We start from the raw sequence: 23,645 nt of genomic DNA, 5'->3' as shown, positions 1-23,645 counted from the left end.
ATCAATGTTTCGGATTGTGGGCCCACACAAAAACACACCTGGGGGTTTGGGGCTGAATATGAATGCCAAAAGCTGGGCCTTCCTGATGAAGCAAGCAAAAGAAACATAGAAGCTGAAGGAGCTTCTTTCTGTCTTGGTGGTGGAGGATATTGAAGGGCTCGAGGACGAAAAGAACGGTGGAGGACTAATTTCAGCACCAAGACGAACGTGCAATGCGGCTAATCGGAGTTGGAAATTGGATATTTTATTATTTATCAAAAAAGCTTTTGCCAAGTTTCATTCATAAATAAATGCTGTGTTTGGAAACAGTGATAGTAGCCCCTTCAATGGTCAAAAGCACACCCTGCAAAAATCTGCTCAACTTTTTCCAACAAAATTATTTGATTTATTTATTAATGAAACTAATCTACCAATTAATTAATTAATTAATTTCATCTTATTGCTTTGGAGATCAAAGGTTATTACAGCACTTGCACTAGATTTACTGTCTGAGTTACTGTTTACATGGTGGCCCAGACCCATAATTCCTGCGCTGCACATTGATAGGGTACCTCTTCTGCGTCCTTGTGGTTGGAAAGAACACCAACTTATCGTCCTCGGCAGGAACCCAACTGCCATAATTAACATCAACAATTAGCATAAGCTCTATTTATTTAAGCATAAATATCAGATTAATTAAGATTAATACAAACCTGAAACGAGTGATTAAGTGGTGAAGGAAAACTGAGAGTTCTACTCTAGCAAGCTCATAACCAGGGCAGAGCCTAGGCCCTCCTCCAAATGGTGTGAACACATTTGCTGGGCTTGTGCTTGCTCCTGAATTGTTCTGTATTTTCATTTTTAATCACCAATTATAAAATAATTATAATAATTAAAGAAAACATAATAATAATTACAAAGACGGGGGAATTAAATTAACTAGTACCTGCCACCTCCATGGATTAAAAGTGCGAGCGTCCTTGAAATGATCTTGGTCTAGATGTACAGCACGAAATGATGCAAAAACCTTCCACCCTTTTGGGATTGTATAGCCTGTATATTTTCGACCAGTTATTAATACTTTGTGAGTTGAATTTAATTGTCGTAGGGTACATGTTTTGTGGTTGTTGGTAAACATTATCTTGACAAATTCATTAAACTAGTACGATAATTCATTGATGCGGTGTGGTGTGGAAGAATTTGTTACCTTTGATGTGGACGTCTGTCATTGCCCTCCTAAACACCCCGCTAATTATGTTTGCAACTCGCAATGTCTCGTTGACAACCTAAACACAAACAAAACATAAAAATGAATCAACTTTTTAAGATTTGTATTTATTCAACTTAATTGAATGGGATTCGATTCATCTGTATCCACGCGTATATAGATGATTGATAACTGTTGATTCAAGTAAGTCTCATAGTGCGTTAACTGTTGACAATCACTCACACACACATAACTTAACAATACTTACGCATTGAGTGAATGGCATTGACTTATAATCACTCCATTCCAGAGTCTCTGACGACTTCTTTTTTGCCCTAATTTGGTCATGTTCCTCCTGCAATGCACAGTAAAAAAAAACAATTACCGTTTGATTCAGAGTCAAAGACAATCCAACGGTGACGCTTGAAGCATCACGTCTGTGCAGCACAAACAGCAAAACAATCCTAGGAATCGAAGAGGGTACACTCTCTAGGGTACTGAATACATTGACATCACCTACCCCTCTTTGCACCGTCGGATTTTTTCAAGGTCCTAGAAATCAGAACCACACGATTCCCAAGGACCCAGCTTCGGGACCTTCGGGTCCAAAAGCCATAAAGTAGGAAGCATGTTCGAATGACCGAAATACCCCCACCCGTTGCACGTGAAGCAAGGATAAAAACACAGAGAGAGAGAGAGAGGCGATGTGGTCAAAAGGACCAAATCTGATGAAAGCCTGACATTTTTTACAGGACGCCACGCAGGTTGAAGCGTGCAGTTTGGAGGGAGGGCGGGCCATCATTTTGTCCGTTGGTCTTATACGAATGTTGCTCTCTCTCCCTCTCTCTCTCTCTCTCTCTCTCTCTCTCTCTACTTTCTACTCTCTACTCTGACTTTATCTTCTGTACTTTCCTCTCTCCTATTTTTGACCACCTTTCCTGATTTCCGTAGGGGCAATTTCGTCTTTCTGATAGAAAAACGACATTTTTTTACAACCAAAATGACTATATCAGCTATATTTTATGATTATAAAAATGACATTTTTTTAATCAACCAACGTGTACAAAAACAGATAGTTCTTCTGACAATTACGTAAGTAATTATCAGCCGTTGATAAAAAGAGATTTGATAATTTATCAACGGTTGATAATCATCGATCCAAATTTATGAAACGCATCAAGAATTTAGATAATGAAAATGAGGCGTATATGTGAGTTAGCGTCAGAGAACAGTGACCCTTCCTTCCCGTCTTACACCTAAATTCGAATTTCCCTCTCCACAATTTAGAAATCCAAAGATAAGCTTGTAAGACTAATAGGCCCACTAAGGAAAAAAAAAAAGATGAGAGAGAGAAAGAAAAGCGTGGGAGTGTGGAGTGGCACCTTGAGTTGAGCCTGGGCCAGAGGTGTCTCAGTTAAGAACTTGACGGCAAGTGTCATGATTGTTGAGGTGGTTTCGTAGCCGGCGACCAGCAAAGCAAGCAAGAAATCCACAATCTCCTCGTCGGAGAATGCGTTGTCTCCACCCAAAAGAGCACCCAACATGTCCTCTTTTCTCTCCCCAGCCTCACTCTCTTCCCTCCTCTGCCTCACTATCAACCTCAATGCCTCTGCCACCTTCGTCCTAGCCTTAAGAATCATAATAATTAATTACATGATTAATTAAGGGTAAGTATAATTATGATAAAATGAAAAAAAGAGAGAGGAGGAAACTACTTTAATGGCCCTGCGGTAGGTGGTGGAAAAGAGAGGCAAAGGAACGCTGAAGAAGCCTTCAATTAGTAGGACGTACTCTTTCCTTAAACCCTCGGTCCATTCACCTGGATCAAAGCTCATTAGCTGCTTCACTGCTAGCTCAAAAGTTATCTGCACATAATCATTTATTAATTAAAAAATTCCATTAAATTTAATCCCAATTTCTATAAGAATATATGGAGGCGAAAGTGACAGAATCACAAGATATTTTATATAATAAATAATATAGATGAAGATGTACATGTGCAGCAGCTACCATGAATATGATGACAGAAAGAGAATGATTTTGTTTTTGTAGCCGTATATACTTTTAAATGTGGTAACGTGCCCCTGCATGTATGTCACCCACTAAGCCTAACTAAAGCCCATGGGATCCAAGTCACCTCCATTTCTCTTTGACGTCAACACACACAACACACAAACTTACCCTATAAGATAGATATTACTATATATTTCTCAAACGAGGTTTTCTCCCACACACTGCCCTGTAAGTCAAGATCCTTTATAATAAAAAGCAGCGAAAATATTCTTAAAAACAAAAACGAAAAAAAAACTTTGTCAAATATCTCTTTTCTTTTAATTTCAAACAAGAAAAGTGAAATGGTTTAACCAACTATCTATTGGTACTTTACCAAAGAGGTTTTAAGGTGTACCCTACCTTCTTGGCCTCCTCCATGAGAAAGACCCGGCCGGTCCAGGAATCCATGTTGAGCCGGATCAACCGGTCTATATCATCCAACAGATGGTCTCTTATAATCGGAGAGTTGGCGAAGCTCATAGTCAGAGAGTGCATTCGCTTGTGGAGGCTGCCCTTCATGAGCAGCAACGAGTGCTTTCCCAAAAGGTTGGATATGGAGCTCGGGTAGCTACACTCGAACAGCTTCCCTTCGTTCTGCAAGATGAACCGGTTCGTCTCCGGGTCGGACGAGAACACCGTCGGCTCGCCGAACACGTGGGTGGTGAATATGGGCCCGAACCGGTTCACCCTCTCGTCGATGAACGGCTCGGGATTCTCAGTCTTGTAGGCTGAGATCAGCTGCAGAGTCTCCCCGATAAGTGGCAACCCGAGATTTCCCGGAGGCAGCCTTAGCCTCCGGCATCGAGAGTTCCTAAGGAAAACAAAAATGAAGCTTGAAAGGACAGAAATAGCCACTAGAAATGAGAAAAGGAACACCATGGTGAATTTTAACTAGCTAGATAGAGAGATATCTCTAAGTATATATATAAATATTTGTTTATATGTATATCTATGTATTTGAGTGTATATATATTGGTGGTGTGGTGGGTATATATAGAAATGCGAAGGAGGGGGTTATGGAGAGAGAGAGAGAGAGAGATAGGTGTGATGGTGATATTAATGGAGGGGGGGTGGTGGGGAAGCACACGGGGGGTATCGATAATCGAATATGGATGGATGGATGGATCTGCTGCTAATAAATAAGAATCTAAGGAAGGAGGAAGGGAAGAGAGAGGAGGGGGTTGCAGGGAAAGAAAATTAATGTCGGATATTTTCGTATCTGACAACTCTTATTTTTTTTTTCCCCTTGTTTCTTTCTTTCTCATAAAACGCTTTTTTTCTCTTTCCGTCTCTCTCTCTAAGATAAGCGTCATGAGACTTTTGTTGGGGGAAATATGCAGAACGAGAGAGAGAGAGAGTAGCTGGTTTTGGTGTGCTTGATGTGGTATGGTATGGCTCGTATGAGTGAGTTGAAGTGTGCCTCTTTGGGCCGTTGGATTGGGAGACTTTGATGGAGTTTAGTGGGTTAGGATGAAAACTTGGGTGGTTGCCACTTGGGATGCTGAGTGAGTGGCAGGACAATTCACTTAAAAACCTCTCATTTGTCAACATCTTTATTATAATATTTATATTTCCTTATTAGTCACATACGCATTTTCTAAATACGGCAATACATGCATTTAGTTTTTCTTCTCTAATAATATTTGCATAATAATTTCTTAGTTTACATAGACAAATTGGAATTAGTAAGGGCAAGACATTCCTCCTCCTACGATAATTAATAATATATTTTTAGATATGGAATCCTTAGACCATCCTAACCATGAGGAATTCATATAATTAACTTGAGTTCATCATCTGATTTTTTTAATTAGTAATTAATTTGTCCATGTGGCGCACACAAATGTTAATATATCTTATTTAGTGGTTGGGGTGGAGTATAAAATTACAAATTATATAATGCAACTTGTAAGTATACACGGTACATCAACCCTGAATCGCATCTCTTCTCTATACATAATCCATATATAGAAAGTATATATAAACAAAAGGAATGAGATCAAAGTATACATAGCAAATAAGATCAGATTCTAATAAATACTTTAGATAATAGAATTTCTATTTAGACTCGACTCAAATACAAGTTCAACGAGTGTGAATAGTAGATCGCTAAATTGAAAGTTATTTACTTAAAAAAGGAATCATTAATTACGTACAAGCATTTCATATCTTGCTTAAATTGAGGTTTAATGTTAGCAAAGAGAATGTCATTATCATGATTCATGCCTGCTCTGCTTAAATGCTAATTATCCCAACCAATTCCAAATGTTTGATACGTAACATATGCATTAATGTAAAGCTAGCTTTCTCTTCATCATAATTGTTTTTTTTTTCTTTTCTTCTTTCAATTTCCAGGAGGAGGAGGACTATTATACGCTGAAAATCAATCACAAAACCTCCTCCTTTTCATTGTCATTATCAAACCGAATTATGATTAGCAAAGAAGGATAGAAAACTATAAGTCCATCAGAATTCTCCCTCCCTCAGGCTACAGGCTACAGGCTACAGGGCAGGGCTGAGGGTGAAGCCAAGAGGTGGGTCGTGAGCCCCACAAATGAAGCTTCTAAAAAGAGGAAGATAATTTAAACATAGTAGCAACCGGCCGGCCACGTGTATGCAAATAATGAGAAGTATGATGCAATTATAGGGTTTGGACTTTAAATATGAGGTGATGATAGCCACATTGCTCTCAATCCACATGGTCCCCATAACACAACATTAGGCTCTCTTTCTTTCACCCACTCGACAAGTCACAACCCCATAAAATAATGATCCCTATGAGAAAGAATCTCCCACTCACAAGTTCACAACCCAACCCCCGTTCATATATATATATATATATATCGAGCTTTTCATGACAGAACCCCATCATGCATGTGTTTGTGCTGTGCCCTTCAACTTTTTTCTTTGGTTCACTTCAACTGTACGAAACCTATAATAAAACACACATTCTTCTTCAATCCCCATTCATTAATTTGATGTTAAATGATCAACCTCTGACTTCTTAAATATTTCTTTGTAGTTCTCTCTCTCTCTCTCTCTGCTTTTGTTTAGAGTATGCGATTTTCTCGTAATGAGCTCAAGTAGTCAAAAATATTTATCTCTGGATTCGAAGTTCGATTACCTCCTTCTCCAATATCAATTCTATTTAAACTAATAGCACATTTACTTATCAATAATTAGAAAAGTCATGAATCAATAAACTTAATAATTTTATCATCGTTCTTTTGAAATATATATCATCTGAATGAGGTAATGCTAAACTAAATGAAATCTGAGTGATTAGGTTAGAACAAGAAAGCATTAAAAAATTGAAGTCAACCCCACCCCTTAAAAGAAAAGTTGCAACCCTAATCGTGAGACATTGCTCATGCAAGTCATCATCAAGGGGTGGCCTTCTAGTAGATGAAAGTTGCCCCCACAACTTCTCAGCTCACGTGTGCGGTCACGGTATATATATATATATATATATATATATATATATGCCTTAATATTTTAGGGTAAGCTAGTAAATAAGCGATCATGTACATATGCAGCATATTGCGTCCCTTTTCAAGGGCTCATAAGGGCAACTCCATCAACTCTACATATGTGCTAGCTACTTGGCTCGACTGGTCGCTGTAATATCCAAATTTGCACTCATTGTAGTGAAGCTCAGCCACATCCATTATCTCAAATATGGTGCTCTGCTCCTCCATCAAAACCAATCCTTTGGACCCAACATCCCAACTTGGTACGGGTCCGTGCTCTTCCCACTGCCCACCCTTATATAATTAAGTACATCAATCAATTACACAAGCGATACTCGGAAGTTAAGATTCGAACACAAAATTTCGGATATAATTTAATAACAAATCATTATTAAATTATGGAATTCTCTAACATAAACGACAAACGATAGAAACATTGAATATTGGAAGAAAAACACTAGCTAGTCGGGAGAGTGAAAGGTATTGAACATGAAAAAAGTATTTATATTAGGTTGCTTTGCCGACACAATATATATTCATATAATTATAAATAGCTAAGAGGCCAAGTATTTCCATTCCATTGTACCAACCGGACCGGTTTAGTTGCTGCATAACATGCATGATGATGAAGTATGAGTTTTCAATTTGAGGTCCCGACTTTTGTTTTCTTTTTCTATCAACTTTGGGACACCGCAAGCCCAAGCATCAAGATCATATAGATGTAATTGTACTGCACCAGCTATAAAGCTACAAAGGACCACGAAATCTTATCAAATCTTGGATTCATTTTTTCAACTGTAAAGGGGACCAAATAATTCATTAATTTCCATCACTTAACTCAAATTAGAAGAACACCATAATTCAAATGAGTGTGTTTTTTCTTCTTCTTATTTTCCTTTGATCAACACTTGAATTTAAAACCCTCTTATTAATTATGATTAAATTACTGTTATTATTTTAAGTGTTCTTCCTTCTAATTGAGAAGAAAGAAAGAAAAAAGGTTTTTGTTCCTAAGACATCCTTTTCAAGCTGAAAGTGAGATTCATATGTAACATATTTAGGGTTCCATGATGAACGTGAATCAATCAGTGAAGGTGGACTAGTATTTCCATGGTCATTTTGGATTTATATATATGTATCCAGAGGAGAGGTATTTGTGGAAGCCCATGCTTGGAACGCAATCATTGGCCAATTCTCATCCATTAATTTATGTGTCTGTCAGATAGCCAAGCCAAGGACATAGATGGATTGGAATTTTACGTTGCATACCAATAATGCAAGATCGAAGAGCAAGTCAATAATTGTCCAGTTGTGACAAATCAGTAGGAATATTCAAAAGAAGTTATTCACTCGTCAATTTCTCAATTTCTTTGTTCATGTTAATTAATTTGCTACATAGATATGTGATTAACTTTCCCATTTTTGTATTTAAGATCAACTGGAAATAGCGAACAACTTTGAAAGCCCTCGTGTTAGGATTACATAAATGATAAAAACGTCTTTGTGTGTCATCTATGCGAGTTATCAACACATATTAAGTGACGTGAGAATACCTGCTACATTCGAATTGATAAATTCAGAACAATCCATAAGCAAATATTTATACAATGAAGAGTCCGGTTCCAAAACTACCCCTTCAAATATGGCACAGAGAGAGAGGTCAGAGTCAAACTAGGGTAGGGTATAGGGTTATAGGGTAGGGTAGTCAGGTACTGGACACAAGGTCTGAGTCACACACGTGTGGGTGTGGTGAAATTACAAGATACCCTCCCTCCTCAATCTGAGTGTGTTTGGAGTGTTGTGAGTGTGCACTTTTCAACGTCTGCCCAATCTTAGACACGAATGGGTGTGTCTGTCTGTCAGAAGTGCACGTGTGCCAGTCTTTATAGCATTTGGAAAACTGGAACACTGACTCTCTGAGTGACTCAGATGGTGAGAGAGAGAGAGAGAGAGAGAGAGAGAGAGAGAGAGAAGAATAGATTGGGATTTGATGGATGAGATTGAATTTTGATCATCCATCATGTACTTCTGGAGCAAGTTCACATGCACTCTCTTCTCTCTACTTCCTCCTGGTTTTTTTGGCTTCCAATCCATTCACAACAACACAACCAATTTGTGCCTATGGCTTGCTTTTTCCTAAAACTTGGTCACATTATTCAACCTTGGCCCCTTGAATTTCCATCTGATCACTTTGTTTTCCTACAATACAAAAGAGAAAAGACATGCATCACCTAGTTCCTTGTCGGGATAAAGTTTAAAAATAAAACTCGAATACTTATAAATTATATCAGCAAATTTGACAACCCTTGTGTAAGTTAAATTTATATAGATTTTGAAGAAGACATTTTTTGTTTCCTTGAATTAAAATTTTAAACTTGAGATTTCTCTATGATCCCATTCCTACACCTCGGTGTTTAAAAGTTAGAGTTGATTCTAATCTCAAATATACCTTGTTTATGTCAGTTTGAATGAACCAAAGTGCTATCTCCGTGATATACAAATCATCCTCTTGTCATGCTCGTAGTGTCGTGGAAAATTGTGCATGGACAATCACCGATTAAAACTAGTGTGAGCTCATATATAGAGCTATTCAACACATGTGCTCATTCATTTATGTATATTCCACATGCCAAACTTTCCAATAGTTTGGTAATTGTCTAATTTAGATAGAAACCAATCAAGTGATTGATCCCTAGCTGTTTATACCTTTGGATTAAATTAGATGATAAAAGTCTAAACGATCCTAAAAATTTGCCGTTAAAATCTCTCCTATTTGACAGATTGCTTGGTGTCCCTATCTCCCACATGTAGAGCACATGTAATATATAATCAATGGAACATGTTTGTATCTTAGCTACTATGTCTTATCTAGCTAGGAGTGGAAAAAGGCCATGCGATTATGAGCACACCAGGAATCTTTTTATGTTTTTTTCTTTGTATTTTTTATATTTGCCTATTAAGAATGAAAGAGAATTACAATGGATTTTGTTGAAGAAATTACAAAAGGAAAGAAAATAATAAATAATAAAAAAGCCAACTTGAGGGGTAGTGGGGTACCCCAGTGTGACTCTATATTCCTTCCAAAGAAGAGATTGGAGAAAGTCAAGCATAAAAGTTGGGTTGCATCATCAAAGTTGATAGCCACACAATTTATGAGTTACTTTTTTTTTTCTTTTTTTTTTTGGTTGGGAAACAGTAAAAACATAGCCTCAAATGGAAATTATTCCAGTACTGCAATTCTAAAAAAGCATAAACAAATAGGTACAAGCATTACAGGATAGTGAGAAATAATTTGAATCCCAACTTACTTGAAGTTACAGATGAGGAGGACCCATAACCTGCAACAACCAGTGCTTCAAGAAGATCAAACCAGAGAACAATCTCTCATACATCTTGGGACAGGAAACACACCTGGAAGTGGAGGGGCTGGGGATTTGCTTAAGTAGTACCATTTAGATAGATATACATTGTAATTTGTAACCCATTGGGCCATTACACAATTGCACAATCTTTATAAAATAAGATTCCACATTCATGGTACCAAAAGCATAGGAGTCAATTCTCATTGGAGATGGATGTTTTGAAACTCCTACCCCAAAGCCCCATTAAAATATTAATGATTTTTTGTGACTTTTTTTTTTCTCTCTAAAGTAGTGGTTATTGATAAACTTGATTGACATTGTCTGCCAAATTCCCTTTGAATCTTTAGGGTTTGGTTGCTTTGTCTCTAATCAAGTGGTATTAAATCCAAAACCCCACTTATAATTCTTCCTTCCTGTCCTTTAATGCCTTTGTCATTTGTGCTTAAGTACTGCAGCATTGAGGACTTTCTTCACCTCCACCAATCATTTTATAATCGACTAAGTTAATCTCTTGAGCTTAAATTCCAATAAATAATCCACCCCATCATCTTTTTTTTCACTTTGCACAAAAAGAGGTTGAAACAGCAAAAGTGAAACACGGTTAAGGTTCATCTTTTGAATTAGAGATGCTTACCTTCTTGTTTTTTGCATGAAAAATGGGGGACAAAACAAAGCTTGCCTGCTATTTTCTTGTATACTAGGAGTCTAGGTGTAGCTGGGTTCATTAGATGTATATATTTGTCGGCATTTCGCTTTTCTTTTTCTCAAATTTTCTATATAAAAAATTATGCCAATCACATCCATTCAATAGTACTTGCTAAAACTCGGATTTGAAACCCTTTTCCCATTTGAAATTGAAACCATTTCTTGACTCCTTAGCTAGAAAGATGTTACGTACTGACCTTTTGAATTATTGTGCATTTAGTTACAATCGCTTCAAAATGCGTGAAAAAAATTGGAACGATAGAGAGAAGATTAGCATAGCCCATACTCAAGGATAACACACAAAAAAGTATACGTATGCATTTTCCTTTCACAACCGTCTTATTAAGTGAAAAAACAAAATATATGGGCCAATCTCATCCTACAACTTTTGCTAGAATTGAATTGAAGCAAAAAATTATTAGGTGAGCACACGTGCGGCCAGCCGTGAATCACTGCGACAAGCAAATTCCGACATGAAGAGTGGATAAAAAAGATAGTTGACAGCACTAGATCCTAGTAAATAGTAATAAAGCACAGTAAACATGGGGTTTAGACTTTGGTAGGAACTGACATTGGAAATGATTAGTGTTGAGGATTATGCATGGAATATAATCATAGAGATTGAATTATAACACATATCATGATTGACATTAGAAACAGAAAAGGAAAAGCAAAATTGGTTTTTGTAGGGATTGTGGGAAGCTTTTCTTTTAATCTTTTTTTGGCTCTTCTCTTTAGCTTCTTTGCTTTTTGGTTGATGATGATGGCATTTGTAGTCCACTCGGGGCATGTTGCATATCGTTACTTGCGACCATGTGACCATCACATTCTCACTTTCTGGCGACATGTTCCCACATCGACAGGTGTGTGAAATCATGGCTTCTCAAATTCTCCATCACCATTTTCGTACACAAGAAAAAGAAATTCCCTTAAACCCTTTTTTCTGTAACTAATCTAATCTGGTTTCTTTACAGCATATCCTATCTGTTTGATCAGACTAATGTAAAAGCTCAAGTATATTTTTTTTCATAATAATGGCTTGGAAAGTGGTTGCCCTAGCATTACCTTTTCTATAAACCCATGTTCCTAACAATAATATTTTTTCTTATTTTTATTTTATCATCATAAAATCCTTTCATGGGTGGGTTATTACAATTTGGGCCTTTGTTGCTATATTAAATTTCATAATTTGTTGACCCAAGCCAAGCACATTCTGAAATTTGTGAATAAGAGTGGCCCTCTCAATTTGGAGAAGAGAGATCTGATACCGGTTTGATTTTTATTTGGTCACAGTTTGGGAAGGGGGTTGGTGCTATTGGGTGTTTGACCTTAGAGCACTTCTACCCCATTGTGCCAAGGCAAAGGGTAAGGGTAAGTAAGGGCAAACACTATTCCTATGAATAGTGATTCCCCTAATAACCCATTGTCATGACAATCCAAGAGCAACCACTATTTACATGAAATATGAAAAGAATAATTTATATGGATTTTGGTATGAAAAGTAAAGAACATGATTAAGTATTTATAAAACAAATATTCTGAATTTTTTAGTTTTTTTCTTAATTTTTTTAGGTATTTAAATTGACTACTGACGTCACACTAACATCATGCCAACATCAGCTTGCTCAGGCGACATCCCAAGCAAGTCGACTTGCCCAATTTGATGGGCCCATTTCTTGTCACGGCAACTTTTCCTTTGTGAGAGTTGTTTTTGGAGCTAGGCCCTCCCCTTTTGCCATGGAGGGGTGAAAGCGCTCTTAAGACCACTGATATACCGACAAATGGCCGTTTGGCGTACCAGTTGATTTTATAAGCAAAATATTTGATAGATAACTTGCACAATGATTGTTAGCAAAATAGAAGAAAATATTGTAAGATTTCATGCACGGCCAATGCGCATGCTTAAAACAGGATATATATACAACAACGGTAGGGATTGGGTACATACATATATAGACGTACTGCAAGGGCTCTGCACTCCCCCTCAAATAAACAACCATATTTAACATAAGTGAAAGGCGTGTGTAAACACAAAGTCCCATCCCATGGCCTTGAGATTATGGACCAAAATGGTACCCAGTTTCAGTCTTCATCATCATCGTCATCTTCTTCTTCATCGTCTTCCTGCAGTTTGAAAATTCCAATTATGTTAGGATGCTCAGAGCAACCTTCGAGATGTAAAGTATAGAGACGAAGTTCGTACTCCTATTCCATAGCAAAAGAGCATTTCTTTGATTTTTTGTGTGCACCTAATCATTTGAGTATTGCTAGCTGAAACTTAGGCAATCCAGGGGGCAGTAGCTAGGCTGCTAATTATCCAATAGAAATCCTAAAATATCTTCTTTAGCCGGGTATCAACAACCAGAAATGGTAACAGGGCACAAATGCTTTCCAAGTTCTTGACTTGTTAGTGATTGGACTGTGATGCCAGAAATGAATGAATCTAGTGAAAGCATATGATTTTTTACACTGAATGAATTTATAGTTTCTAGTAGGATAAACTAATTTTTGTTCGGATAAAAACTGTGAATGTCACAGCAACATAAAGTTGGGCTGAATATCTTCAATTATGCGTTCACAGCAACATAAAATGGAGTGGATTATACAGGTTTTCTTGATAATAAAATGAGCTCATGCATTATTTCAAAACCAGGAGGTTGAACTGACAGCAACTTCAAGGCAAATTGTAATGATAACAAGGGCTTTTTTAATTATCGGATGAAAGATCAGAATGCATGCAAGATGGGAAAAGTATTAAATAAAGACTCAATGTAGCAGGCAGTAGTACAACACAAGGTTTCATAGCTTCAAAGATTACCTCTCCACTCTCCTCTTCTTCATCATCCTTCACAATGGGTTTTGACTTTTCAGCTACTTCTTCTTCTTCATCATCTGTGTCCTCCTGACAGAAGACATAAGAGTCAGGAAAGCAAACATGAAGAAAGGTGAAGGGTTTGTTTCTGTTAAAGTACAGTCTATCTACCTCTTTGTTGTTGTAAGCTTTCATAAGCTTTTCATACTCTGACTTCCTTTTTGCTGCTTTAGCTTCATATGGAGCTTTCTCCTACCAATGCCAACCCAAAAGAAGATCAATTAGACAAGAAATGCAAGGATCAATCTATTGTGAGCCAGGACTGAATCCACAGAAACAGAATTGAGCTTATAGATGCTAAGAACTTATACATCCTTTGCACAATGACAAATTAATATTGTTCTAAATTTCCAACTTAGCACACAATCCAAGATGCAAAAATTCACATTTGACAGTTCATTCCTTTTAAACGAAATCAATAGAATCGTCTATATAATTCAAATATGAAAATTTTCGGCCCCATGTAATAACAACTATGAAGGGCTCATCACCCGAATGGCAATGACTTGGCATGGATCAAACTTCCAAAGTCATAAAAAATTTCTGCATAGCCAGGTCCACTGAGAGCACATTATATTGTCCTTAATACATCACAATATTTTCAGATTACTTTCAGAAGATACTATACTACTTACCGCATGAGACATGGATTTCCACTTTTCTCCTCCAGCTTTCCCCACCTTCATTTAAAGCACCCACGATTCACATCAATATCCGACTATAGATGAAATGGCTAACCAAACCAAATGTCAACACTTTCTACTAAATGGAACATAAACTATGAAAGCTGCTTACAGCCGACACAGCTTTCACATTTGGATGCTCTTGCTTGTAAATCGTTCTGAACTCTTCTCTGTGATAATTAGTTAAACAGTACGTCAGTATATCTTATCAAAAGATTCATTGAAATAGTCTAAAATGATTCCCTCGCGCATCTTATTTGGAGAGATACTTACAGAAAAACAAAGAAAGCACTAGCAGGCCTCTTTGGTTTGTTAGGGTCCTTCTTGCCCAATTTTGCATTCTTAGCAAGTTTTCGGCGGCTCTTGTCAGCCTCAATCGCTGCCTTTCGCTTTCCAACCTTTCTGAATTGAAGAAACATAAACATGGCATTACCTTTCAAATAAAGCTATTTAAGTCTCAAACCCGACCACAGGATTTAAGAAAGTCATCCATGAATTCCATTTATGAAAATTACCTGTCCTCTACTACAGGCTTTAAGACTTCTTTCTTCTCCTTCCTCACAGGACCTTTGCCTTTGGAAACCTTCATTCTCAATAGACTGATTTCTGGCACAATACAATTCAAATAAACATAACTGCCAACTCCAACCAGAAAAGTAAAATGAAAAATGTAATAACAGTTAAAAAAAAACTAATTATTGATATTTTCCTTTTCCCTTTGAGAATCTTTTAGGAGTGATCAAAGTCATACAACCATCCTGAAATAAGTCAAATTATAGCCCTCTAATACAAGCATATTACTATTTTTGGTTGCTGAGAAAATCCAAATCCAGGTTTCTTAACCCATAAACCCCCATATTGTAACAACTGGTGATGGTTAGGTCAAACAATTCAGCTTCCAAAACTTTAATCAAGTTATGCTATTGACATGATATAAAGTTTTCTACTTTACTTTCTCAGCAGCCAAGCAGAATTCTTACCAGATCAAAGCAATAAGACAAGTGGAAAACTAGATTGAATACCCACCCAGATGTTAAATTGTCAACAAGGAAGTGAATTATATAAACATGCAGACCACAAACTTAAAAATGAAGAAAAAGAATAAAATCATCTGATAAAAAAGGGGAAGAATCACATACCTCTTGTTTTGTAGAGAAGGAAACGCAACAGGGGAAAAGCAGAGTAGAAGAGACTACAGAGTAAAGCAAGTTAAGCAACCCCAGACAAAAAAAGTAAAGAGATAATTGTGAGAGGTCATCATGTCCATTAGAGAGAGAGATGCCAAGAAGATATTTGTTGAAGCTCAAGTAGATGACACGTGGAAACTTTTTTTGTAACTATTTGTGGTTGACCATTTAAGAATGCATTTTTCTTTTTAATTGGGCTCTGTTTATGCTACACGTAGAGGACGACACAGGCATACACATACATACAGCAAGCTGACTGGATGGGTTTTGGATTGGTTAGCAGCAAAAGAACAGTCAAAGTTTTATCTACCAAAGACAAAGTCAGAGTAAACAAAAATGCACACTGAGAAATGTTGAGAAATGTTGAGACAGTGCTACCAATCGGAACGAACGTAGGAGCTTATACTTACATGATAAGAATGAAAATAATTTAATCAGCAGAGCATTTTTGTGGTAAAATATGCATTGCAATTTGCATGGGCAGTAAAAGTAGAAAACAGAGGACCCCCACCCAAAAAAAGAAAATAAATTGAAGAAAAGAAAGAGGTGAAGCAAACATATCCCACAGCTACATGATATCCAACAGATAAGGCTTTGGCAAAGGTAAGGCCTAAATTAATCATTCACGTTTTCACATCCTTCACAAAATTAAAATCCCACACTATAATTTATTTTTCACATTTATATAAACACACTCCACTCACCAGTCCCACCCCCACTCTGCTCCAATTTCACACCTAACTAAGGCATGGCCACCACCACAGCCGCTGTCACTACCTACTTCTTCGGAGCCCGCCTCCCAAACCCCGAACCCAGTTTCGGGAGATTCCAAGCCCGATTCGGAAACTTCAGCGGCTTCCGCTTAGGCACCAAGAAGTCACCGCCACCTCCACCGCCAAAACAAAAGCAGAAATTTGACGACGGGGAACGACCCGTATGGTTCCCGGGTGCCGAACCGCCCGACTGGCTCGACGGGTCGCTGGTCGGGGACCGGGGGTTCGATCCTTTCGGGCTCGGGAAGCCAGCCGAGTACTTGCAGTTCGATTACGACGGGCTGGACCAGAACTTGGCGAAGAATTTGGCGGGTGATGTGATCGGGACCCGGATCGAGACGGCGGAGGTGAATCCGACGCCGTTTCAGCCGTACTCGGAGGTGTTTGGGCTGCAGAGGTTCCGGGAGTGCGAGCTGATTCATGGGAGGTGGGCGATGTTGGGTGCGCTTGGCGCTCTCGCTGTCGAGGGCCTCACTGGGGTTGCATGGCAGGACGCTGGCAAGGTAATATAATTATTCTTTAATTATTGATCAATTATTAAATGTGAATTACATTATATGTGTTTATGCTTAATTTTCTCAAGCACTTGTTTAAGTTTTAATTTTTTACGTTCCTCAAATTAAATTTTCATTAATCTGATGGTTGTTTAGTATTAGTAAGATCGGGCGCAGTGCAATGTGCTTGCTTAGCTTAGCTTAATACGTATATTGCACCTAAATCACATAGTATGTAAAATAAAGTTAAGAGTAGAATGAAAATGGTAGTAGGCCTTTTTGTATAAGATAATACCAATATCATGAATGAATACCATAAGAAAAATACTTGTAGCTTGAGAGTATTTACTCATATGTATTTTAGATTTGTGTCTAAATTCTCCTTTCATCGATACGATATGGGTGTATTAAAAAAAAAATGATAACGAAGTAAAGAACATAAGAGTATAAATAGAAAATCTACTTTTCTCTTTGTCGATTGAAAAAACCTTTAATTTTTTTTAAAAAAATCTAGTTTCATACACTCATCGGCTTACACAAAAATATTTTTAAAAATTTCTCTGTATTTTTTTAAAAATCATTATAGTATACAATCTTTGAGAATGGAGTGGATAGAGATAAAGATGTGTGTAGAAGTAGAAGTAATATATGCCTCACTATCCATGATCCATCCCCATTGAAGTTGTATATTTATTTAATTAAATTTGAAGGACACATAGGCCGTATCTTGTATTTTGTATGTATGTAAGGTAAGGAGGTACGTAAATATAAGCAGGCACAGGTTTTTGGTGATCGTGTCTTCTTATTATCCATGCGAAAAAACATGGTGGCCCTAACTCCTAAGGTAAGGTCCTTATTGACGATGAATTTGGTAATGATGAAAATGATTGCCAAGAGATCACGCCAAAATTCGTTTTTGTTCTCTACCTAACTTTAATTTATTTACTTACTTGCCCATTAGATCCAAAGATTACACAAATTAATATATCTACAAAGAGATAGATCCGAACTTGGGTGCAATGGAACAGGCTCACTGCCTCGACTAACTAGTTAAAAATATTATAATTTGATTATTGTTGTTTAAAAACAGGTTGAATTGATTGAAGGATCATCGTACCTTGGGCTTCCCCTTCCCTTTTCCTTAACCACTTTGATTTGGATTGAAGTATTGGTGATTGGGTACATTGAGTTCCAGAGGAATGCTGAGCTGGACCCAGAGAAAAGGCTGTACCCGGGTGGCAAGTTCTTTGACCCACTGGGCCTGGCCTCTGACCCGGATGAGAAGGAGAGGCTTCAATTAGCTGAGATCAAGCATGCCCGTCTTGCCATGGTAGCCTTCCTCATTTTTGGCATCCAAGCTGCTGTGACAGGGAAGGGCCCTATCAGTTTTGTGGCTACCTTTAACAAATAAACTTTCAAAATAATAACAACCCACTTTCGTCCACAAAAATCGCAACCCAAAGACTAAGAGTGCCCTCCTCACTTCTCTTTTGTATATTCATATAATGTTTAATTAATTGCTGTATTATGTGTATGTGCTGTTTCTGTTGCACCTATATACTCTTGTTGCTTTCATGTCTTAAATAAGGTGTTTATAAATGTATAATGGAGAAAGAAAAAAAAAAAAAAGGAAAAATTATCATGTAACATTATTATTAGTAACTCACACTTCATTTATTAAAAAACAAGGAATAAAAATTTGTAACATGTATTCTTTACACCAGAGTCCAAAATAAGGCTACATCTTATATTTAAAAGAGGGCCCAACAAGTTAATGAGCATTTATTGGGCAGTGGGTTCAAGGACTTACGGATTTTTAGCACTATAAGAGCATTTCCACCCATTTGCCATGGTAAAAGGCAAGGGGAGGTAAGGGTTGATACTATTCACATGAATAGTACTTGTCCTAGCAATTTTTTTGTTGGTTTTCCAGTCTTATGGGGCCCACCTTTTGCCCGAGCTGGATTTGCTTGGTGGGATGTGTTTTGCAACTAAAGTGCTCTTATAATGAGGGGGTAAAATCCAGCAGTCCAATAATAATTATGCACTTAATTGGACGACTATTAACGACCTCCTAGTTATTTCCCCCTAACTATTACCCCCTCATTGTAGCCTCTTAGTACTTATTTTAGGTTCAAGGACTTGTACAATGACAGAGAAGAGTAGGGGTGTACGTCGGTTCGAAACTAATATAATTTAGTCAATCCGCATATGATCTGATATAGATTGGATTATGATTTTTTTCAATCCGATTCATCATATTAGATGTTTAAATCCAATCTGATATGATCTGATCTAATTGTTATTAGATTGGATGATCGGTTTTGATAATGAAAAAAGACTAATAAAATATTAAACATCTATCCATCTAACCAAACATATTAATAGGCGTAAGTGTAAAATACAAATAAAATAATAGAGAAATTTTTTTTGATTATATAATATATTAAATATAAATTCATTAGATGACTTAAAATAGTCATAATTTTTCAATTACAAATACCTACAGGAGCAAAATAAGCATAAAACTAAATAGATTGGATTTGATTGGATTTGATTAGATTATCATGAGCAAATCCATCATCTGATCCAATCATGTTGGTTTTGTAAATTACAAATCCAATCCAATTCGCCAAATCATCGAAACTGATTGAAATTAAATTGAATTAGATTGAATCAGTTAATTTGAACGAATTGGATTGAATCTTGTGCACCCTAGAGAAGAGGAAGCTCCCCTTCTATGAAGCTATCACCTAAACTCCAATCATCTGCACAGTGAATTGATTTCTTATTCATAATATAATAAAGCAATTGGTTAAGATTTGACAATCTTTATATAACCATTTCTTTGCAATTTTAGTGGGTGCTAGATGCCTAAAAGTATCTCATCAGCATAAAGTATAAAAATGCCCAATGGGGTCGGCTTGTTAATGTGTGTCACACTCCCACCCACCCTCTCATCTCCTCTCCGATAATAGCATATAAATAACTTGATAAAGGGGTCCAAATTTGGTTTCCACTACCCTTGGAGTTTTGCAAGCCTCACTCAACATATTCGCATCTAATTACCCCTTTTAACTTATTTTCATTTGGAGAAGCTTAAATAAAACTAAACTAACTAGGGATAGCTTTAAAAATATGACTCAAATCTTGGGTAGGTACCAATTTGAATTTCTCTTTGTCAAGTTATGAAGGGCCTTTGGGAGATGGCAACACGTTTCTCTTTTTGAAAAGCTTGATGCGCCATTTCTAAAAGAAAAAAAATGGAAAAGCTTGTTTACCACTCTTTCTTGCAAGAAATTAATGTCAAAAGTTTCTTCACGGACGAGACGAGGATTAAACAAGTTAGCAGATGAGGTTAAACAAGTTGTTCGCTCAGTAAGAAAAGAAAAAAATAACCCATAATAATTAGTGCTGGCGATCATGACAAGGACGAACAGCTTCTATTGCAAGTGTCCACGTGATTGACGCGTTCTTGGTGACCCCTTTTTCTAAGCAGTATCATTCATTTGTCTGTGAAGCATAAGCATTACCTAACCAAAACAATAATGCAGATAATTTCAGTTTTTTATATAACCAAAACATACACGAAATGAAAAAAATGCGTTGATGTAATTCTAAATATGCAGAAAACAGAGGTGACCATTGCAAAACCAACAAAACTATGAATACGAATTTATTTTTTCAACAAAGCAAAAAAAGAAGAGAGGCTATTTTATTGCATAAAGGGCCATAAAAAAAATAAAATAAAATAAAATAAACCGTAGTATACACGTCTTGTCTGGTTGCCACTTCAACATAAAAGTGATATTATTTGTGAAAATGTGATAGCTCAGGTCCACATTTCTTGCAACTACAGACTGCACCAGAAACAATAAGAGGCAAAGGTAAATAAATATTCAAGCAATTCTCTCCGTCTTTCTCTTTTTCCTTTCTTGCATCTGCCTTTTCTTTCTCTGTTGGCTTTGTTTTCCATTTATTCTCGCGCAGTAGATTCATCTCTTTCATATCAATCTTCTTTTGGTTTTTCTTTGATTTTAACGACGACCCTTTATCTGAATCTTCATTTTGTCTTCGAATTTTTGCTGGTTAAGAAAATTTTAGGAGCATAGTGGAGGCATGGGAAGGTTGTTTGTGCAGAGTCTTGAGGGGAAGATCTATAGCTGCAAGCACTGCCGAACCCATCTAGCTCTTTGCGAGGATATAGTTTCCAAGGTTGTTAATTTGATCTCTCTCCAGCTTTGATCAGTCAAAGTTTATTCTTTTCTGTGATATTCTGCTTAAATTTTCATACGGGTATTGATGAATTGTTGCCTGTTTCTGTTTTTTTCCCTTGGAAGATAATATGTATGCTGTTTGATGGTATCCTGGGTCGAAGACTCAAATGTATTAGTTAGTCTGCTTTTGTGATTATGAATTTATGTTCCTTTAGTTACTCTTGGAAGTTGGTTTTGTCTAACTTGAACTGTAAGGCAACATTAATGTGATGAAAAGAGGGTTAATTTGGTGTTTGATAATCATTAGTACAAGATCTCATTAAGTGTGTAGTTGAATCCCTTATTGTTTCTCATGGTTCTTCAATGGTAATTGTTTTTTTTTTTTTTTGGTGAGCTTGATAGTTAGATTTGTGTTGAATATTCCACATTCACAGTAGCGTATCTGTTAGTTGAAATTTATTGATTAATGAGGTAAGGGATGTTATTAAGGCATTTGGATCCTATAACATAAGGTAGAACTTGTATCCAGGATAAAAATAATGCTGCATTAATTATTTGTCCTGCGGGAATGCAAAAAGGACTTGATGCTAGTTTTTAATGAAGAGGACAGCTAGAACTAAATTGAAGGCTTATCCTCTTTTCAACTGAGAGAGGACATGGTGGCTTATGATATAGCTGTTAGAATTTAGGGTATTTCCCAGCCCTCTCCGAGGGCCATGCTACTGGAAACAGATTATCCAGTATGCCCAGTTTGGTCACGTCACATGTGAGATAGTGTTTATGGTTGGCTGCTACACTTACTCGAATTCTTTCATCAAGTAGTATGAAATCTACAAAAAAAATCTTATTCATTGCTTTCAAGTGCGTCTTTAATTCCACGGGTGCTTCTCAAACTTACCAAGCACAAATAGATCATGGCCTTCAGTTTTGACATGTTTTCTTTTAGCTTTGAGACTCGTGACACATAGCTTTGGACTTTTTGTGTCCAGCTGACAAAACTAATTTTAGAAGATTTGTCCATGAATGAGTGTATCTGTATTGTCTCAAAGTAATATAATTTAAAATAAGGTAGGGCTCTAAGTAGAGTGAAATGATAGATGGTACTAGTCTGTGCTATCTTTAATTTTTAGATAAGGAGGTAGAAGAAGATGACGGTTAGGATTTATTTTGATAATCATTCAGTATTATTAAGGCTTGTTCTGTTTCTTCTTTTATGTAGTTGCCACTTCTTTTCCCTTTTCATTTGGAGTGTCCAACAAATGTTGATTGGTAGTTTTATTGGAATGGAAGTACATTGTCTGACTACATGTTTTGCCTGTGTTTCATTCAGTCTTTCCACTGCAGGCATGGGAAGGCTTATCTCTTCAGTAAGGTGTAAGTTTTTCTTCATATTTGGACATCTTTCCCTTGTCTGATGCTGAGACTAGATCCACTGGAGAATACTTTTTGTAAACCAGCAACCCTTACCGAACTCAGCCAATACCACATGGAAGTTACAGATGCTGGAATAGTAAAAGAATATTCTGTTTATGTTTTTACACATGATCAAGACACAAAGCATGTCTGAAGATCATCCTTGAATTTGATTATTAGAAACATTAATTGATTGCATGTGTGCTTTTTTGATTATACAGCACTGGTCAGTTTCGGTTTCACTGAATTTTACAAGAGCTGCCATCAATAGCTTCAAACACTTGGTCTCTTACTCTTATTTTTCATTTTTAGTCTGTCAAATTATGCCTGAACACGGCAGAAAGTCAAATGAAATGATGTGGATATTGCAGTCTGAAATAGGATAATCGTTGATAATCATCATGGGCATTCTCATTTGCAAGCTCACTCAACAAGATTTGTCATTAAGCAGTATGTGATTGCAATGAGTTGCTTTTAGATATGTGATTCGCATCTCCAATCATTTACAGAGTGAATGTAACTTCCGGAGAGAAAGAAGAGAGACAGATGATGACGGGGTTGCACACTGTTGCTGACATTTTTTGTGTTGGATGTGGATCAATAGTGGGGTGGAAATATGTAAGATTATGAGGCATGAATATAATTGTCATTATTTACGTATACTTGTTTTCTGCTGTTATTGGTTTCGATGTTTTCTTTCAGGAGACTGCCCACGAAAAGAGCCAGAAGTACAAGGAAGGAAAATCCGTACTTGAGCGGTCAGTAGTAGAGTCATACGGAGAAACAAAATTTGAATTCCAATCTAATTCAGTTCGGTAAAAATAAGGTTGTGAGTTTCATTCTTGAGCAGGGTTAAGATGGCCGGGCCTGATGGAAGCAATTATTGGGTCAGTCATGAAGCACAAGTCGGAAGCAGTGATGCAGATGATGTTTGATGGTTACCCTTTTTCACATTCAATTGTACATTCTTTGAATCTCAACCTTCTTCTTCTTCTACTCGTGAATTATTAAGCTCTTAATTCCTCATTTCGGCAACTATCTAAACTTGCCTTCAATAACATCTAAATGTAAACATTTGATTGTGTTCAAATTTGATTCGGTTTGCTCTTAATGTAGCCTCTTTTCAAAATAATACATCTGGTTCCAAATTATGTTTGCTCTTAAAAGGTCTGTGTTGTAAAAGGAACTCTTTTTTTAAAATATTTGGTTAACAGTTGTGTGATGGAAGCAC

At 36.9% G+C, this 23,645-nt stretch overlaps 4 protein-coding genes and 1 non-coding gene across 7 annotated transcripts; 3 read left to right on the top strand and 2 right to left on the bottom strand.

The window, feature by feature from the left end:
* Positions 1-413: 413 nt before the first annotated feature.
* On the bottom strand, positions 414-4,517 carry CPD (Cytochrome P450 superfamily protein). The gene is made up of 8 exons (XM_021949897.2): positions 3,599-4,517; positions 2,902-3,051; positions 2,569-2,814; positions 1,455-1,541; positions 1,187-1,265; positions 926-1,032; positions 693-826; positions 414-611 (listed from the first exon to the last, which is right to left on the bottom strand). The coding sequence occupies exons 1-8, from the start codon at positions 4,115-4,117 to the stop codon at positions 494-496; spliced, it is 1,440 nt and encodes a 479-aa protein (XP_021805589.1). The 5' UTR covers positions 4,118-4,517; the 3' UTR covers positions 414-493.
* A 6,480-nt stretch (positions 4,518-10,997) lies between these two features.
* LOC148297026 (U6 spliceosomal RNA) lies at positions 10,998-11,102 on the top strand. The gene has a single exon (XR_015834188.1). It is a non-coding gene; the product is annotated as a U6 spliceosomal RNA (small nuclear RNA).
* A 1,494-nt stretch (positions 11,103-12,596) lies between these two features.
* Positions 12,597-15,624, bottom strand: LOC110749713 (high mobility group B protein 3). 2 transcript variants are annotated; one of them, XM_021949874.2, is made up of 8 exons: positions 15,470-15,624; positions 14,846-14,936; positions 14,604-14,732; positions 14,443-14,500; positions 14,283-14,327; positions 13,759-13,839; positions 13,594-13,677; positions 12,597-12,899 (listed from the first exon to the last, which is right to left on the bottom strand). In XM_021949874.2, the coding sequence occupies exons 2-8, from the start codon at positions 14,917-14,919 to the stop codon at positions 12,858-12,860; spliced, it is 513 nt and encodes a 170-aa protein (XP_021805566.1). In that variant the 5' UTR covers positions 14,920-14,936; positions 15,470-15,624; the 3' UTR covers positions 12,597-12,857. The 2 variants fall into 2 exon arrangements, with proteins under 2 accessions (XP_021805566.1, XP_021805567.1); XM_021949875.2 differs by lacking the exon at positions 15,470-15,624 and adding an exon at positions 15,311-15,431.
* A 488-nt stretch (positions 15,625-16,112) lies between these two features.
* Positions 16,113-18,318, top strand: LHCB4.3 (light harvesting complex photosystem II). The gene is made up of 2 exons (XM_021949873.2): positions 16,113-16,793; positions 17,875-18,318. The coding sequence occupies exons 1-2, from the start codon at positions 16,266-16,268 to the stop codon at positions 18,193-18,195; spliced, it is 849 nt and encodes a 282-aa protein (XP_021805565.1). The 5' UTR covers positions 16,113-16,265; the 3' UTR covers positions 18,196-18,318.
* A 2,213-nt stretch (positions 18,319-20,531) lies between these two features.
* On the top strand, positions 20,532-23,525 carry LOC110749763 (Yippee family putative zinc-binding protein). 2 transcript variants are annotated; one of them, XM_021949944.2, is made up of 6 exons: positions 20,532-20,671; positions 20,879-20,999; positions 22,332-22,375; positions 22,924-23,032; positions 23,117-23,172; positions 23,265-23,525. In XM_021949944.2, the coding sequence occupies exons 2-6, from the start codon at positions 20,904-20,906 to the stop codon at positions 23,347-23,349; spliced, it is 390 nt and encodes a 129-aa protein (XP_021805636.1). In that variant the 5' UTR covers positions 20,532-20,671; positions 20,879-20,903; the 3' UTR covers positions 23,350-23,525. The 2 variants fall into 2 exon arrangements, with proteins under 2 accessions (XP_021805636.1, XP_021805637.1); XM_021949945.2 differs by having other exon boundaries at positions 20,533-20,671; positions 20,889-20,999.
* The last annotated feature ends 120 nt before the right edge of the window (positions 23,526-23,645 follow it).

This window comes from Prunus avium, chromosome 2 (genome assembly GCF_965620075.1).
Source record: "Prunus avium chromosome 2, drPruAviu1.hap1.1, whole genome shotgun sequence".
Taxonomy (NCBI): domain Eukaryota; kingdom Viridiplantae; phylum Streptophyta; class Magnoliopsida; order Rosales; family Rosaceae; genus Prunus; species Prunus avium.
The sequence above is the reverse complement of the archived record's forward strand: the minus strand, read 5'-3'. Positions and strand labels throughout refer to the sequence as shown.